The sequence below is a fragment of the Medicago sativa genome, chromosome 3 (assembly GCF_051527215.1).
Source record: "Medicago sativa cultivar Bolivia chromosome 3, Bolivia_mono, whole genome shotgun sequence".
NCBI classification, from domain to species: Eukaryota; Viridiplantae; Streptophyta; class Magnoliopsida; order Fabales; family Fabaceae; genus Medicago; species Medicago sativa.
In genome coordinates, this window is record NC_140751.1 from 67,008,596 (window position 1) to 67,026,032 (window position 17,437).

Genomic DNA, 17,437 nt, shown 5'->3' on the forward strand with positions numbered 1-17,437 from the left:
TCAAAAGTAGCGATATCACGTATGCATGTACGTATTTCTAAAACGTAAGGGATCGTGTAGTGATCTATCAAATAGAAGCTTTAATTTTATGTAAAATTTAATTATTATGTAGATAGATAAACAATATTGTGCATGTTTAAACTTAAAAATGATGATATACAATTGAAAGCGGAAGTTTTTATTTTATTATGCTTGAGTTACTATATAAGGATGTTAATCTCTATTATACTTTGCTGTAGATATTCAATTGTTTATCCATTGCATTACTCTGTTTAAACAATTACAAAGAGAGACCAAAGGCCACGATAGTGGTAATGAAAATCCTAGTCCACAAACCACGAAAGATTTTGCGGTTGGGATTGAAGTTCAAACAGCATTGGAACACAAGTTGACTTCTCCACAGGTAAATACTAATAAATATTTTGAGGTTAGGATTGAAGTCCAGAAATCCTGTGCTTACCACTTCTGAATCCAATCACCATGACAATATATTTGAATCAAGCATGCTATTCTTTTGTGCAGATAAAAATGAAAGAAACACTAGAGACGGAGAATGAACTTATTGAAAATGTTCCTGATTTAGAAATACCAACAAACTTAAAAGTGATTTCTAGGCCATGTTGAATTGAGTTAGATATTTAATGGATGTAATTAATAGCTGAAGATCATTAATGCTTATGTTCTTGTTACAGGAGTTGATGAATGAACAATCAATGGACCAACAACGTTCACTTGGAGAAACTGATACTGCCGTCAAACCTTCTCAGGTAAATCATGTAATATCGTACCACCGCATTCTGCATATAAAGCTAAAAATGAAATACTAAAAGAAATATATTTTACTTCAAGTGCTTCCTAAGAAAAAGCCATTTCCCCTCATTTTTCTTGTATTCTTTTTAACACTTTTTCAATGCAGGAATTGAATTATACTACAATCTTAAACATCCATTTAATTTTAAGCAGGGTATCGAAATAAGTGTTGAAGAAGGAACCACGTCAGCTAATGCCAAGACAATAACAACATCATTAGGTCCATTATCTACTTCTGAGCATAAAACATCTTCACAGGTGAGTTTATTTTATATAACAAAGCCTTCAAATTAACATAGTCTTCTGCTTGTAGGTATTTGCTGTCATATTTTTCTTTTTGTTATTATTTAATTTCCATGGAATTGGATTTGTAAGAATCAGGCTTTAAACTAATTTAGATATATCAAGAAGAAAAAATTGGAATCTACAGCTTTTAAATTTTAGAAAATTTGGATTTAAGGGTGATGATTTGTCCACTTGAGAAACATGTGGGAAAACTACTAGAGGCAATCCATTCACTACTCTCTCAGGGAGGTTTAGTCCCTAATCTTTGGTCCTTTTCTCTTTGGCCACAGATATTAAGAAAGTACACAAAGTTAGATAGGTTTAGTCCATTTTATCCGTAATTCATTCAATGCATGCTTTTGGTTTTTTGTTAAGTGTACAAAAGAAAAATCATCGTTCATTATGTCTTGCTTTCCTAAAAGAACCAAAGTTTTGGGACAACAAATTAGTGTTATGATACCATTAGGAGTCATCAAAATGGAGTCAACAAATTAATTAGAGAAAATAATGCATGAATTGATCATCAATTCAAATTTCCAGAAATGGATCATCAATCCAAATTTCCATTTTGTCTAAATTTTAAGGGTCAACACCCTTACATTGAGAAAATAGAGGAAAAACAGAGGACACGGGAAAAACAGTGAAAAACAGAGGAAACAGGGGAAAACAGAAAAAAGGAATCGGAGTGACGTCGAAGCACGGTTGAGGTGCCATGGCACGTAGAATCGTAAGATCCTACGAGCCACCACTCGATCCTGGCTACATTGGTTGGATGAATTAAATGTTTATAAGGTATTAACATTAAAAAATTATGAATGGATTATGTATACATCCGGGAATATCTTAAGCATCTAAATGGAGAGCTCCATTATGAAGGATGCGTAAGAAACTAATAAAAAACTATTAACTAAATAAGAAACATATGAGGACTAAAATTCTACTTTTAACAAATTTTAGATATATGCTGCAACTTATCATTTTTTCATGATGTAGTGTTTGAAAGAAACGGAGGATCAAAGTATTCAAGGGGGTCCTATGTCCAAAACAAGGAATGAGCCATCTATACAATTAGTTTCTGATCTTGAAGGTTCTCAGGAAACAACTCAGACTAGTGATAATCAAGGTGAAGACTTGTTGGATCGATTTTCTTTTCTTATATGCTACCTCATAACCCTTTTGATTTTGAATTTACTTGTTCAGTTTTTCTAAATGATGATGCTGTCATGAAAGTAAGATCACATAGAGAGGAACAGTTTCCTAAGGATGATGATGTAACAGTTTTGAAATCTAAACTGTCTCCCAGCATCGAATCTCCTATTGCATCTCAGTTTCCTTCAATTCCTTCTAAAGGTATTTTATAGCTTCATTTTATGTTATGCTCAAATAGCCATCAGTATTCTTTCTTATTCATTTCTATACTTTCAACTATCAACTATTTCAATAAAAACTCAGTTTCAATATTTACATATAATGTTGCTAATCTATATAATATTTTGCTATAGATTTTGATTTGTATTTACATATGGAGAGTGTATATCGACAATTTCAAGCAAAGTCTAAAGGTAACGAAAATGGTAATGAAAATCCAAATGCACAAACCACTAAAGAGTTTGCAGCTTGGGTTGAAGCTGAAGCAGCATCAAGGCACGCGTTGACTTCTTCAAAGGTCAATACATGTACTTGTTAATTTGGAGTGTTCTACTTCATGAGGAAAAGGAAAATTGTTTAAAGTTTTCTAAGAAATAAATTTTACATCAAGTGCTTCTTAAAAATATACTACAACTTATTTACATTTTCATGCTATACAATTAGTTGGAAGGTTCAACGTCAGAAAACACAGCAGCAACAACATTGTCCACCATTTCAGGAACAAAGAATGAGCTGCCTATACAATTAGACGTTGCTCCTAAACAGAAGGCATTCCCGCTATTTTGCTTGTATTCTTTTTTGAATTTTTCTCAATGCAGGAATTTAATCATATACTACATTCTTAAACATCCTTTTAATATTTAGCAGGGTATGAAGATAAGTTTTGAAGAAGGAACTAGATCAACTTATGACAAAACAATAACATCATCAACTCATTCAGTAAGACTATCACCAACTTATAGCATGTAACAACGAAAATCACAATACATATTACGGCCTGATATATTTTATTTGAATTTTCTTTTTTTTTTAAGCTTTTTATTAAGCAAAATTGAAACTGCAAAGACATCAATATGACTTGATGACATTTCAACTATGTTGACACCCCATCAAACCAACACCCTAAAAATATTATTGATAAGAAATAAAGAAAACAAAATCTAAAGTTCGGGAGATCAAATCTATTACAAAAATAGTTATCCGTAGCAATGTGTTAAATAAAATAGCAGCATAATTGTTTCCTTCTTTATATGGGTGATAATGATATAATTTGTTTATTAATTTCAATTTCTAGGGAGATGGTGATGGCAAAATATGCAAACCCACTGTTTCAATTGTCAATATAAATCCTCCAGCCACCAAATATGTTGATATTGGAGACTCTTCGGAAATTATTGGTGAGTTTTATTTTTATTCTTTAAATTTTAAGGTTTCTCCTCCCACCTTGTTTTTAGTTTCTTAAATTAAATTATAATACTTCCATGAGAGTAATGAGATGAATATAAGTGATTAAATGATTTCTTGTAGCAATGGAAGACATTAACAAACTAATCGAGGAGGACCCGGTTCTTGCATTTGAGAAGCTTCTTACCGGAGGGCAAAGTTTTTCCATTAGAACATTACTTCAAGAATTAAAGACTTTGATGGACTCGTCATCAGACGTTGACCATCTTGTATCTAACAAAGAGTCCAAATTGAAATTTATTTCTCTTCTTCGTGTACTGAATCATCATCAAGGACTCTTACCTTCGAATGTGAAGGAGTTTGTTGAGAATGTGCAGAACTTCTTCAATGACTACATTGTCAAACACGCCGCTTCTCAACAGGTACTCAAGAAGCACAGCCAACTTCTTGATTTGAAAACCAATCTCATGCAAAAGCTTTGGAGTGCAAAGAGTACACAAGCCCACATTGACGGTGAATCTTCCACTGCCAATGCCCAGATACATGAACTCTCTTTACAAATGGATAACCTTGAGAAACAACGAGATGATTTGAAGTCAGTAGTGAACAAATGTAATGTTCAGAAGGAGAAGTTGAAAGTTGAATGCACTGAATGGGCACGTGAAAGTAAAGAATTACTTTCTGCACTTGTGTCGACGGAGGTCGATGTAGTAAAAGCTGAACTGGTGGGCAAGTTTGCAACAGAAGACTTTGCAAATTTCAAATCTTCGTTTCCTACATTTTAGGAAGAAACAAACACAGAAATAGGTTAGGCCATCATGATTATCGTTTTTGTTAATGTCATTTTGTTATGTATGCTTAGTGCTGCGCTCTTTTTCCCTTCACCTGGTTTTATCCTATTAGGTTTTACAGGTAAGGTTTTTAATGAGGCTGTTGTATCCTATTGTTATTCTGTTGTGTATTGATAATGATAGGCCTAGTCCCCAAAATTATATCTTATTTTGAATCTTGATTTTAAAATATTATTGGAACGTTCCAGATGATACATGGTTGAATTGAGTGCCAAAATAGTTGTATGTCTTTTTAACCATATGATGCTTTTACACTCAATTTTTTGTTAAAGTAGAGAGATATATACCCGCGCAACGCACAGTGGGATTGTAAAATTGAAATAACTTTTGGGCAAAATCAATTTGAAAATAGTTTTGCTAAAATTAAAATATAGAGGTGAACAACCATTTAGTAAAGAAAATAACATGCCGTCACCTAACCACTCACAGAAACCAAGCCTCAAAGCTCTTTTATGTGACATTTAGTAACTAGTTAGCACATCAAAAAACCTTTCATAGAATATGGATAGAATTCCCCTTCAAAAATATGACTGGAATTCTTTCTCAAAATTAAACCTCCGGGTTGCAGGAAAACCAACACAACTTATTCAAGAATGAAAACCAACACAACTTAATTTAAATCAGTGCAAGAAAATGTAAACATGGCTACCATTTGGATATGGAAAAATGAAATAAATATGTAAACGTGGCTATCATACCCCCTTAAAAAAGAGTCTTCCATTCATTAGAAAATGTTCAATGATACAGTTAATATTATTTTACACATGGTTTTCTTTAACGCACAAAGGATTTTTGTTAGAAATCTATATACTTGATTGAATCAATTTTAATAATGTAGGCAACATTGAACAGAAGTGGCTATTATTATCTCAGTAGTGGATGCTTCATTCAGGTTTTCAGATGAAATCTAGTTTGTAAACCGTTGTTATAAAGAAAGTTAAGGAAACTTATCCTTCTTATTCAATCACAGTCCAATGGGAATATATATTATTACACGATCAAAATATGATATGAAGTGAAGCATTCCAATATTACACATTTTGTGTTAATTAAAATTGTTGAATAAGTCCCATACTAGCATATAAACTCTTTTTCTTTTTTTTATTGTTTAGTTTTGCAAAAAATTTCACAAAAGTGGTTGTGCAAATTATAGTGCTTAATGTTTAGATGATTTTTTTTGTTAAGAATACAATATGAATTATTCTAATAAAAAGGAAACGACAATGGTAGAGCTGAGCATATAATTACATAGAAACTGACCTAATCGGTCTCCATGCCAAGGTAAGTACTTAATATTATATTTTCTTAGAGGAAATATTATGTCACTTTTATAAAATAAAAAAAATTAAGAAGGTACATAGCCCATCGAAATTGGCACGGGAAGAATCGAACATGAGATCTAGAGAGGAGCACACTAAGGTCCGAGCCAACCAGGCAACCCAAGTTGGTATAATTATTATTAGGCTTAAATGCACTTTTGGCCCCCTATGTTTCAAAAAGTTGCGATTTTGGCCCCCTATTAAAAAAAATGGATATTTTGACCCCCTAACTTTTGGCCCTCTTTTGATTAGCTGATTTTGATGGAGATTATGACAATTTCTCAGTCTCTGATGGTGTAAACTGGCATGGGGGATAGAAGGATGCTGATAAGTGGAGTCCAAACTGGCATGGTGTAACTTTTGGCCCCCCTAAAGAAGGATCCATGCAAGTTTGGACTCCACTTATCATGTCAGTTTGGACACCATACAAGTTTGGACTCCACTTATCAGCATCCTTCTATCCCCATGTCAGTTTACACCATCAGAGACTGAGAAATTGGCATAAAATCAGCTGATCAAAAGAGGGCCAAAAGTTAGGGGGTCAAAATATCCATTTTTTTTAATAGGGGACCAAAATCGCAACTTTTTGAAACATAGGGGGCCAAAAGTGCATTTAAGCCTTATTATTATTATCATTATTTGATTTGTCGAGGTAATTGTTATTTGTTTGAGGTTTCTTATTGAAGGTAATTAGTTGAGTTTTTCTATTTTAATTTGTTGTGTTGAATTGTGTCATAATAGGAAACTATGTGAAACATTATTGCGAGGCTTGTGTGCTATGAAGTATTGATACAAACAACAAACACCGGAAATAACATGTAAACATCGATAATGATTTAAGAAAATAAAGGTGATTGTATATAATCACAAGTGACAGTGTCGTGTCGGACACAAACACATGTCAGACATTAAGACCAAGTACAATCTGAAGTGTTGGTGTTATTAGATATAGTGAAATCAATCCTAGTTGAAAAAACTAGGTGATTCTAAAATTATAGATGTTTTTCTATGCTTTATGGCTTGTTTGCATAAGTTGGGCTTTTGGTCTAACATATAAATGTACAAGGCAGGATTATCTGATGTTGAAGTTATGGTTTTCTATGCTTTGTATGTATTCAATATTCAAAGTACTGTGTTTGACTTTGTGGTAGTCAAAACTTAATCAAAATTGATAACTTAAGCATGCATAGTACCACAAGAGATAGGTATTACCAAGAAAAACATGGATAAGTGAGATTATGATTACTAAAGATTTTGAAATAATAGTATGAGGATGACTGAAATGCATAGTATGATAATTGTGATAACTATAATTCTCTTTTAACCTTGCTATGTCTCTGCCTTCTAAAAACTATTTTTTATTTTCCTTCTCAGAACTTTTGAAAGGGCTAAGTATAAGGTTATGTTCTATATAAAAGTATATAATCTATAATTTTACAACAATAACAAAATCTAAAAATTAAGACCTGATTTTATTGATGACTTAACAATATCTAACTGTATCTGACACCAAGCCTTATGCCTATAAAATTAGCACCTAATCATTTAGAGAGTGATGACATAGACTTTGTCACGATCCAAAAACACTTATCGTGACCGGCGCACGAACTAGAACAACCTAGTCCGGCAAGCCTATTGACAACACTTGACAAACTATAGTTTAAACAATTCTCAAATTGACTTTCACTTCAAAATAATAGCCACTGAAATTTCGACAGAGTATCCTCTGTAATTTTAACATTTCCAAGATTTTTAGTGTAATATCCCGCTTGTCAGCTAAAGGGAAATTTCATCTGTTAAATGTATCAGAGGACTAAGATTCATGGAAAGAGATTTTGGTGAAGAATGTTAAGTACAACGAAAGATATTAATGAGTAATATCAGTCAAGCATGAGTTATGTATCAGAGTCAGGTAAACACGACTGAGGCAAAGGGCATTTAAGTAAACTCGCGCAAGGGAGTATATAAGTGTTTTTGGGGCCAAAATATTCATTTTCCCATTTCACTTCTCTCTCTAGGTTTTGGAAAACCTTTCCCTCCTCCTTCTCTCTAGATATGCGCCCTCCTTCCTTCTCCAATCCATCCAAACTTCTTCCAAATCATGATCAAGCATGGATTAAGGCAGCTTAGCAAGCAAGAAACACACAAGGGAAAGGATTGAGGCATGGTTTGGTGAAAAAGGGCTAAGGATCAAAAGCTAGGGTTTGATGCTAGATGCTTGAGAAATTGCAAGGAACATGTTAGGTGAGTTCCATAGATAGATTACCACCCTTTGGGTTGTGTAATTCCATGTTTAAAGGATTGATTTATGTTTATGAGAGGTTTTGAACCCTAATGCCTCTTTGAGCAAATCTTGTCAATTACATGTTAGTTTGCCATGGAATATGTTTAGAAATGTATATATATGTTGCTGGATGTTTTGGTGCATTGCAGGAACCATTAGAATGAGTTTTGGGTCAAAAATTGGAAATTTGGTACCACAGACCCGAAGAACTACGCTATTAGCGAAATTCTACGCTAATAGCGTAATTCCCCAGAAAAGCCACGCTCCAGAGGCGCTATTAGCGCAGCCCTCTGGACCAGCCAACATGCTTTTGGCTGTTGGCTCAGTGTGGGGTCGGTGGTGCGTTCCGATGCTTTTCTTTCAACATTTTACAACTTTATAACCCCAAAACAACATCTAGGCAATGCACATAACATCAAACGATTCTTGAAATGAAAATCATGGCAATCTTAACATGAGTGGCAAGAGTGATTCAAGAGAGAATAGCCGAATTACTCGGGTAGCAAAGAATTAGGCATGGGATGAAAGTAGAGCCTTGACATAGCTTGTCAAGAACTAGAATAGTTAGTAAAGAATAGAATAGAAGGTTAGACATGAGTTGTATGCTTGATAAGCCGCGAAGTGACATAGAGTATTCTCTTCGCATAGAAGCTAGAGTGCCATACGAGTGTGGCAAGACGTGAATTGATTAGATATCTCTTCACATAGAAAGTTAAGCAAGCATATAGTTTACCTCTAGTTGGATCGTATAGGCATCCGAGGTAAAGAGATAGCTAGTATAGATTTAATACTCATGCACAAACATATAGACCCAGACTTTAAAGTTAAAGGTGCCATGTCTCTTGTGTCCACACTAGGTTGGTGCAAGGGGTTTCCATTAGGTGAAACGGGGTTAGCCGTAAGGAACCCGCATGTCACTTAGTAAGTAAGATGTAGTGGTCGTGTCTCTTGTGTCCACACTAGGTTGGTTCAAGAGGTTTCCATTAGGTGAAATGGGGTTAGCCGTAAGGATCCCGCACGTCACTGCAGGAGTGCCGTTGGTTATACCTTAGATAGGTTTCCATCGGATAGATAGGGATTGCGCCCGGGGTTACTCCACTCGGGGCTTTCCGTAAAATGAACTCAGATATTAATTGTTTGTTAAACGCTAACTTAATGAATGAACTTGACTATGCATATTTATTAGATATATTTATGTTATGTCATAGAGCCTTGACGTAGATCGTCAAGAATAGTAGAGCCTTGACGTAGATCGTCAAGAATAATAGAACATAGACGTAGATCGTCAAAACTAGCATGATAGCAAGATAGAATATGTTGTTAGATACAACATAGTTCTGCATAGAGCAAGTATAGAGAAAGATATACCGTTGACGATATTAGGTTTCCCCTAATCGTCCGGTTTAGAACCGTGTCATGATTATGTTAGACTTAGGCCTTGATACGTAGAGCGTATTCTTGGCATTGCGGTTTTAGATTACCCTTGACCGCCATGACACGTATAGAAGTGAAGCCTATAACAAGTGAGATAAGACTACGACGGCCCTAGTATGCACGACCGTCTAAGTATGCAAGTCCCCACACACGTATAATCAACCGGCAGGTTGTATTCTAGACACGTGGTGACCGTAGGTTTCCCCTGAGGTTACCTATAGCCTAGGATTTAGGGGAACTCACTGAGACCTTTTGTCTCATCCCAATCCTTATTTGTTTCAGATAAACATGTTGGATTAGCAAGCTAGTAGCCGAATGGATGTTGCAACAAGTGTTCGTTCGTACCCGCTGCAGTATGATGTGGTTATTCGAGGATGCATATAGTATACTTTAGACAAGTTGAGTTGTATTAATATGCACGAACGCTTTTGGTTGTATATATATATATATATTCATTCGTAGTTATATTGTTGTAAAATTTTAATGTATCCAGTACTAAATAAACGCACATGCTAGACTTTCTAGATACGTCTAGTATGGGTGTTACATTTATCCTGTTTAAGAACATGTATTCTCATTCAGAGTTTCAAATGACATATTTACATCTTTATACATCTCAGAATAAAACATTCCTAAACTCCATATAGCTGCAGATACTCTGATTCAACATATACATAAACAAAAGAGACATTCATCAAGGAAACCTACCACCAAGAGTGACACAGATGAACTTCAAGTCTACTAGCATCTTTCTACTTAGCTGCTTGGAAATCTGAAAAAGAATAAAAAATGAAAGAGTAAGCCACAAGGACTTAGTGAAACAACCACCACCAACTAGAAGGGAAACACACAGGGCACGATTATTTACTTTATCAAATCTATTGTCAATTACAAAAATAGTAACCGTCTAAAATTCTAATAATCCGCAAACCTTTATACGCATGAAAATCCACACATTGTATATACTTCCAATCAAATAGGTATACTTCAACGAAAAGTCCAACATCGTAAAGACATGAAGATAACATTACAAGCCTTTAAAATAAATTGCCGAAAATTAAAATAAAAGCCTTTAAAAATATATTGCCGAAAATCATAATAAAAACCTTTAAAAATATATTGTCGAAAATCTTGATAAAAGTATTTAAAGGAAATATAGAAAACTCCATTTAGTAAAAATAATCAAAATAGGTGAATCGAGAACTAGCTCCATCTCGTTGATAGCCCTCTCCTCCTAATCGTGGCCTTTCCATAGGAGCGGCTCCATCTAACGGATAGCTCTTTTCTCTCGACTCAAAACAAAGTGTAAAACATTTTCAATTAGGGAGTTTACCTCTCATTGATAACCCTCTCCTCCTAATGGTGGCCTTTCCATAGGGGCGGCTCCATCTAATGGAGTAACTCTCCCTAACCGAAATCAATACTAGGTGCACCTAGATCGTCATTATAACCGCAATTTTCAAGAACATACATCGAAAACCATCTTTCACAACAAATCGAAACTTACGCCAAAATATTTACCGTCAAAACTCAATTGAAAATTTAATACTTTATAAATCATAAGCAAATTCAAATTCAAACAGAGTAGATAAATTCAAAAACAATTACTTCAAAACCATGTTCCACAACATAGCAAAATTTTGTACCAAAACTTCACACAATCAAATTCTCCATTTCAATTCCCCTACTTTATAAATCACAAGTAGACACAAGCCGAGTATAATTAAATTTGGTGACCTTGAACTTATATAACGATGATGAGGAAGATATTAAAAGGTTGTGTTCCCCCATTTTAGTAAATACTGACATAGAAAATAATCAAAATACCAATAATAATAATAATAATTAAAATAAACGAGAATGATCGTTATCAACTCACAGTTACGACGAATCAACAAAGTTTGCTCTCTAACCACTCTTGAAGAAGCATGTGAAGCATCCAGCGTCATATCTCTAATGATCATTTTTGGAATCTTTAATCCTCATTGATGCTTCAGCTTAATCCCCGTAATCACTTCTGCATTCATCTTTGCAAAACAACTCATTCTTCAAAAACTTGCCAAAACCCGTAACCTGTTTTTCAGCAGGATTATCCAACTTCAAACGCACTTTCCGAGTTCATTACTAATCGGAATCACATGAAATCTATATCCGATTTGAAGGGAATTTAATGGGGAATCCAATTCTGCAATAATAATTCAATTCCAAACTACACAGCAAAAGATACGAATCAAAATAGCAGAACCTGTGCCTACCACCATTTCATGGAATTCAACCATGATTCCCACAATTCCAAACATATACTTCAGTTATAGCTCCATTCATGAACAGCTTATTAACACACATAGAGTCCATTACTATGTACCCATAGATCAGTTTGTGCTTAACCTCTCTACTTCTTGCTTCTAGCATCCATAACTTCACACAAACTTCTTAATTTCTACACACAACCCTCTTGAAACTTGCTTGATTCAACATCCAAGGGTGACGGTGTGGGCAGGGGCGGATTTAGTGCCCGGCGACCCCGGGCAGTCTCCCGGGCTCAATCCGCAGTTTCCTCAGCTTAGGCCCAACATATAGGCCCATTTACACACTTCCAAAAAAAAAAATTTGGGCAAATTGGGCAAATATCACCCCACGCGTGACAACACAGGATGCACTTGTATTCTTCATTCATCTTGTATCTTCTCTGGCTCTCTCTCTCGGACTCGGCGGCAGTACTCTTCATTGTCATACCCTAATTTTGGACCTAAAAATACTGGCTCAAAATATATTTTTTTATCTCTGATATGTGTCTATTACTCTTGAGAGATTGCCAATTTGATATTGTTTTACCCTGATATTTTACCATGCTTTATCTGCACATTTTACTGTCTTTGTTTTGAAAATATTTTCAATTGTGATTTTGTCTATGTTTTCTTGCATTTAAAACCATCCAAAATGTTTTTCTTGCATTACAAGTCATTGGAAAGTCCCTCTGATCAATTGCATATTTCTTTGCATTTTATTTCAATGTTATTTGCAAAAATTCATGAAAAAGGGCATTTTAGTCATTTCCTGTGTTAAAACTCTTTTTAGTCCCTGAAAATTGTCTCTGAGTCTTTTCATTTAGTTTGTATAAATCCTTGCTTTAATTCCATGTTAAAATTCATTTCAAAAATTGCATTTGAGTCATTTTGAGTCAGTTTAGTCCCTAGGGGCATTTTGGTCATTTCACATAAAATTTTGACAGAGAGAGGTTACTTGAAAGTACCTCGTTTTGTAGTTGGTTCATTTTAGTCCTTTTGTTGATTTTTTTTTTCGTTTCACTTTACGTTATTTTCAAATTACCAATTGTTATCTCTTCCCCATGGCATTTCTCTATGTGGGGCATTGACATGATCGAAAGAATTGAGCCAAAGGCTTCTAATGGACATCGTTTCATTCTAGTAGCAATTGACTATTTCACCAAGTGGGTTGAAGGTGCTTCCTATACTAATGTGACAAAGCAAGTGGTAGTGAAATTTATCAAGAATAACATCATCTGCCGATACGGTGTTCCCAGCAAGATCATCACTGACAATGGTTCTAATATGAACAATAGCATGATGCAAGCTTTATGTGAAGAATTCAAGATTGAACATCACAACTCTTCTCCTTATAGACCTCAGATGAATGGTGCAGTTGAGGCTGCTAACAAGAACATCAAGAAGATTGTTCAGAAGATGGTCACTACTTACAAAGACTGGCATGAGATGCTGCCATTTGCCCTGCACGGTTATCGTACCACGGTGCGTAGTTCAACTGGGGCAACTCCTTTCTCTCTTGTATATGGCATGGAAGCAGTTCTCCCTCTGGAAGTGGAGATTCCGTCTCTTCGAGTGATCATGGAAGCGAAGTTGACTGAGGCTGAATGGTGTCAAATTCGGTATGATCAGTTGAATTTGATTGAAGAGAAACGCATGGGTGCTATGGCTCATGGACAGTTGTATCAAGTACGTATGAAGAATGTTTTTGACAAGAAAGTCCGACCTCGAGAATTCAAGGAAGGTGAACTTGTACTGAAAAGAAGGATAAGCCAGCAACCCGACCCAAGGGGCAAGTGGACACCTAACTATGAAAGTCCTTATGTTGTCAAGAAGGCTTTCTCTGGTGGTGCTTTGATCCTTACACACATGGATGGTGTTGAACTTCCGAATCTTGTAAATGCCGATATAGTCAAGAAATACTTTGTCTAAAAATATGAAAAGAACAGCGTGGTAGGTCGAAAACCCGAAAGGGCGGCCTAGGCAAAAATGCGCTTCCCGATGGGTCGAAAACCCGAAAGGACGATCCAGGCCAAAGTTAGGGACAAAAAAATGAATATGAAAAGCTCGCTGAGATTGTACGCAACTCAGGCAAAAATGAGCGTCTCGATGAGCCGAAAACCCGAAAGGGCAGTTCATGCAAAAATGAGATTGATAATGAAAGACAAGTAACTATATCTGGCAAATCACCATCACCCCTTGGGGCATCTGCAGTTGTCAACGATCGTCTTCATCAGAAGCTTCTGTACTTGTGAATTCAAAATTTCTATGAAATGTAGTGGTCATCGTGTTCAATGTACCACCAACCAATAAAATTACCATTTTCCAAGCTTTGTAAATCCGTGGAGTTATGCCTTTGGCTGACTTTCATTCTTCTACATCAATTTGAGCATGTGCCTTTGTTTGAAATTCTATTTTCTTTCTATTTTCAATGCTATATACAAAATATTTTCTTTCTATTTGATAATATCAATGTCTGAAACGAACATCTTTGAAAGTTGAAAAACCTTTTTCTGTCTATTTTGAAAGCAAACCTGAGCAATAGGGTACATTCCAGTGAAACATGCATGAATAAATGTGGGTCAATGTCTATTTCAATACATGTTACAGGCAGGTTGTTCCCTAGGATGATCTGTGGTCAATGGCAACAATGAAAAAACAGAATGAAAAAGAGAAATGAAAATGGAAAAATGCAAATGAAAAGCTCGCTAAGTCGAAAACCCGAAAGGGCGGCTTAGGCAAAAATGAGCACCCCGCTGATTGACAACCTATGAAGGCAATTCAGGCAAAAATGGGGCAATGAAAAGAATGTATTCCCGGTGGATCGAAAACCCGAAAGGGCGGTTCAGGCAAAAATGGGATTGAAAACTGAAAGAATGAAAAATGAAAAATGAAAAATAATATGAAAAGCATTGATCACAGATGCGAACATCCAATGTTTACCCAGCGCTGACACGCCTAGCAATGGCGACCTGTATCAAAGACCCTTCAAAGTTTCCCTCTTCTGCAAGTTTTGTATATGTGACGTGATATATTGCCCTCAGCCATGGTTTCGATACGTCTCTCAACGACGGTCTCTCCAGGGAGGATTTCCATGTGTATACGTTATAGCACGAGCCACTACGTGCCCAATCTTCCAAGGTTTTGTCTGTCTCTGTGAAACCTCTATGCCAAATCGTAAACCAATCATGCATTTCCAAGCATTCATACATGCATAATCATGCATTCTATGTGCTCATGCATTTGTCAAATTGTTATACCATACATACATGTTGCATTTTCTATCTCAACTTTCAATTCAACTCAATGCCTATGTCTCTTTCAATTTCAATTTTCAATTCAATGTCTCTGTTAATGCCTCTGTTAATGTCTCTGTTAAAGTCTCTGTTTATGTCTATGTGAAAACTCTTGTGAAATTTTTGTGAGCCAACGTTACTTGGCCATGTTTCTACTTGCAAATTTGATGTCTATGTTAAAATCTCTGTGAAAGTTTCTTCTGGGCCAACGATAATGGTCATGTCTATCTTCAAGTCAAGTCAATGTCGATCTACTCTCAATTTGTATCTTGCTAAATCAAGCCTCCCATGTATCTTGCTATGTGTTTTGTTATTGGTCAAGTAGCAAGTTCGATCCAAAGAACAGCTTGTACCTGCTTATATGCCTGTGTTTCCGGTCAAACGACAAGTTCGATCCAAAGAACAGTTTGTACCTGCCTTATGTTTTGTTATCGGTCAAACAGCAAGTTCGATCCAAAGAACAGTTTGCACCTGCATGCATGTTGTGTTTTGATCAAGTAGCAAGTTCGATCCAAAGAACAGCTTGTATCTGCCTATATGTCTATGTTTCCGGTCAACTGACAAGTTCGATCCAAAGAACAGCTTGTACCTGTCCTGTACTTCTATCCCCAGTCAAGTAGCAAGTTCGATCCGAAGAACAGCTTGTACCTACCTTTTGTTTGTATTACTTGGTCAAGTGGCTAGTTCGATCCAAAGAACAGCTTGTACCTACCTTTTGTCCCCTGGTTTGTCTACCCTGTTAATGTCTGCCTTGATCCCCAGTGATATGACAGGCTCTGTAGACTCCAGTTGTTTGTCTTGCATTCATAATCAAAATGTTGCATGGCATTCATGTTTTTGAAAATGTGAGAGCGTATTTTTATGTCCAAAAATAGTGCAAATGTTAATATTTAAGTATCTTCATCCCGTCAAATCAAAGACTTCGTCTCTTGACCCTCCGGACAAAGAAACTTAAATAGGGGCAGCTGTCATACCCTAATTTTGGACCTAAAAATACTGGCTCAAAATATTTTTTTTTATCTCTGATATGTGTCTATTACTCTTGAGAGATTGCCAATTTGATATTGTTTTACCCTGATATTTTACCATGCTTTATCTGCACATTTTACTGTCTTTGTTTTGAAAATATTTTCAATTGTGATTTTGTCTATGTTTTCTTGCATTTAAAACCATCCAAAATGTTTTTCTTGCATTACAAGTCATTGGAAAGTCCCTCTGATCAATTGCATATTTCTCTGCATTTTATTTCAATGTTATTTGTAAAAATTCATGAAAAGGGCATTTTAGTCATTTCCTGTGTTAAAACTCTTTTTAGTCCCTGAAAATTGTCTCTGAGTCTTTTCATTTAGTTTGTATAAATCCTTGCTTTAATTCCATGTTAAAATTCATTTCAAAAATTGCATTTGAGTCATTTTGAGTCAGTTTAGTCCATAGGGGCATTTTGGTCATTTCACATAAAATTTTGACAGAGAGAGGTTACTTTAAAGTACCTCATTTTGTAGTTGGTTCATTTTAGTCCCTTTGTTGATTTTATTTTTTTTTTGTTTCACTTTACGTTATTTTCAAATTACCAATTTTAACAAATTTTATTATTATTTTCATTTTAGTCCCTATTTTCTGTTATTTTCATTTTAGTCCTCCAAGTTGTTAAAATTTGCATTTTGGTCCTCTTTGTCCATTTTTGCATTTTGTCCTTTATTTTCAAAAATTACAGAACAGTCCTTTAAGTTTCAAGTCTTTGTTTTTTAGTCCTTTTTTCAAAATTGCAGTTTGGTCCTTTAAGTTTGTCAAATTCCAGAAAGGTCCTAAGTCCAGAATTTAGTCCAAGGCAAGTCCAGAATACGTGGCAGGCACTCATTGGGTCTCAAGTACACATGGCAGCCTATATAAAGGTCATATCATCAATGCACAGTACCAATGACCATTCTCTAACCGCCAACTCAATAAACACCATTCCACATTCTCTCTCCAGAATCAGAGATCAAATCCAGAAAAACTTCAAGAACACGATGAAGCTCATGAAGAACTTCATCCCCAAACCAAAACTCTAACTGTTTTCCAGATTCACCAAAACAAACACAAATCAACAAATTCAACACCAATTCCATCGTTTCATCACAATCCAGAACATTCATCCCCAAATCCAAACCCTAAATTTCCAGAACAAGAAATTGAAGCAAAATTAAACAAATTCATCACAGTTCTCAGAGATTCGAAGGTGAATCTTCATCATCGAACCAAAGTAACTGCAATTCCAGCACAAATTCGTCACCAAAACGACGAATTCGTACGATCACAGTTGAGAGAGTGAGAAGAGGAA

General features: G+C 35.5%; 2 protein-coding genes and 1 long non-coding RNA gene across 5 annotated transcripts in view; 2 read left to right on the plus strand and 1 right to left on the minus strand.

Moving 5' to 3' along the window:
- Positions 1 to 4,716, plus strand: part of LOC146939350 (uncharacterized) — a 125,484-nt gene extending 120,768 nt beyond the window's left edge. Inside the window, exons 10-15 of one of the 3 annotated variants that reach the window (XM_085757432.1) lie at positions 2,296 to 2,445; positions 2,598 to 2,761; positions 2,908 to 3,012; positions 3,112 to 3,183; positions 3,539 to 3,641; positions 3,772 to 4,716. In XM_085757432.1, coding sequence (XP_085613558.1) covers positions 2,296 to 2,445; positions 2,598 to 2,761; positions 2,908 to 3,012; positions 3,112 to 3,183; positions 3,539 to 3,641; positions 3,772 to 4,433 — 1,256 coding nt within the window. In that variant the 3' untranslated portion in view covers positions 4,434 to 4,716. The remainder of the gene's footprint in view (positions 1 to 2,295; positions 2,446 to 2,597; positions 2,762 to 2,907; positions 3,013 to 3,111; positions 3,184 to 3,538; positions 3,642 to 3,771) is intronic. The other 2 variants (XM_085757433.1, XM_085757431.1) reach the window with 2 other exon arrangements.
- LOC146939353 (uncharacterized) lies at positions 26 to 1,110 on the plus strand. The gene is made up of 5 exons (XM_085757382.1): positions 26 to 44; positions 240 to 403; positions 523 to 603; positions 693 to 767; positions 964 to 1,110. Exons 1-5 carry the CDS (start codon positions 26 to 28, stop codon positions 1,102 to 1,104), a joined length of 480 nt encoding a protein of 159 aa, XP_085613508.1. The 3' UTR covers positions 1,105 to 1,110.
- Positions 4,717 to 10,091: 5,375 nt separating the features above from the next.
- LOC146939354 (uncharacterized) lies at positions 10,092 to 12,018 on the minus strand. Its single transcript, XR_015031623.1, has 2 exons — positions 11,416 to 12,018; positions 10,092 to 10,308 (listed from the first exon to the last, which is right to left on the minus strand). It is a non-coding gene; the product is annotated as an uncharacterized LOC146939354 (long non-coding RNA).
- Between the last annotated feature and the right edge of the window lie 5,419 nt (positions 12,019 to 17,437).

Excerpts from the sequence above, each read along its gene's own strand:
- LOC146939353 (XM_085757382.1), top strand. Across the intron at positions 404-522 it reads ACAAGTTGACTTCTCCACAG|ATAAAAATGAAAGAAACACT; the intron begins GTAAATACTAAT and ends TCTTTTGTGCAG. Across the intron at positions 768-963 it reads CTGCCGTCAAACCTTCTCAG|GGTATCGAAATAAGTGTTGA; the intron begins GTAAATCATGTA and ends AATTTTAAGCAG.